Source organism: Gavialis gangeticus, unplaced genomic scaffold (genome assembly GCF_001723915.1).
Source record: "Gavialis gangeticus isolate Ggan-Ray unplaced genomic scaffold, GavGan_comp1, whole genome shotgun sequence".
In the NCBI taxonomy this organism is placed as follows: Eukaryota; Metazoa; Chordata; order Crocodylia; family Gavialidae; genus Gavialis; species Gavialis gangeticus.
Genome location: NW_017729001.1, coordinates 34,911,038 through 34,911,978, shown reverse-complemented (window position 1 = coordinate 34,911,978; position 941 = coordinate 34,911,038). Strand labels below are relative to the sequence as shown.

The 941-nt window shown below is 45.7% G+C and overlaps 1 protein-coding gene across 1 annotated transcript in view; it reads left to right on the top strand.

Moving 5' to 3' along the window:
- Positions 1-733, top strand: part of XBP1 (X-box binding protein 1) — a 2,806-nt gene extending 2,073 nt beyond the window's left edge. The window contains exon 5 of the mRNA XM_019507365.1: positions 448-733. Within this exon, the coding sequence (XP_019362910.1) occupies positions 448-637 (190 nt within the window). The 3' untranslated portion in view covers positions 638-733. The remainder of the gene's footprint in view (positions 1-447) is intronic.
- Positions 734-941: the final 208 nt, after the last annotated feature.

Genomic DNA, 941 nt, shown 5'->3' with positions numbered 1-941 from the left:
AAAAAAAAAAAAAAAAAAAAAAAAAAAAAAAAAAATAATGCCCTAGGCTGCCTGTTCTGTGGCCCTTGATAGCTTGTCAAAACTCAGTAAGCTGCCCTCTGCCCAAAATAATTGCATGCCCCTGACCTATCATCATGATGGGCAAACTGATACTGGGTGGGGGGCAGGCCTGGAGGAGCTACTGTACTACAAACTAGTAGTGCAGAAGACTGATATATTGGTAAACTCTTCTGAAGGGTTAATGACTAGAAAGCTCTTAATGTATTAAATCCATTGTGTAGCAGTAGGTGTGACATATCTTATGCAGCCTGTAATTATTGAAAAGGTAGAAGGCCACTTATTAATGAATGTAAACGTAGTTGGGTAGGGGTGCAGCTCGTGAGCTTGGTTTGTACAGATACGGCAACCTGCAAGTTTGCTTTTAAAGCAGTGGGTCTTATTTTGCAGTCTGATCTCCTGCTGGGCATCCTGGACAGCCTGGACCCAGACATGTTCTTACAAGACTGTGACTCAGAGTCGGCCTGTATGGAAAAGCTGGAAGAAGATATTTATGGAGAGGAATCAGATCCCTTACCCGCTGCCCCCTCTCCCTCTCTGGGGTCCCCATCGGCAAAGCTGGAAGCCATTAATGAACTGATACGATTTGACCATGTGTACACCAAGGCCCAAGTCTTGGAGATTCCTGCTCAAACAATCAATCAAAGCAATCTGTTAGTGAAAATAGAGGAAGCATCTCTCTCCCCCTCAGAAAGCAAGGATCCCCCTGACTTCCCAGCTACAGTGAAAGAGGAACCTGCAGACAACAACTTCCTGCCTGAGCTGGGCATTTTCCACCTGCTCTCACCTGATCATAGTCTTCAGCCCTCTAGTCATCTACTGGATGCTTGTAGTGACTCTGGATATGAAGGCTCCCCTTCTCCCTTCAGTGACACGTCCTCTCC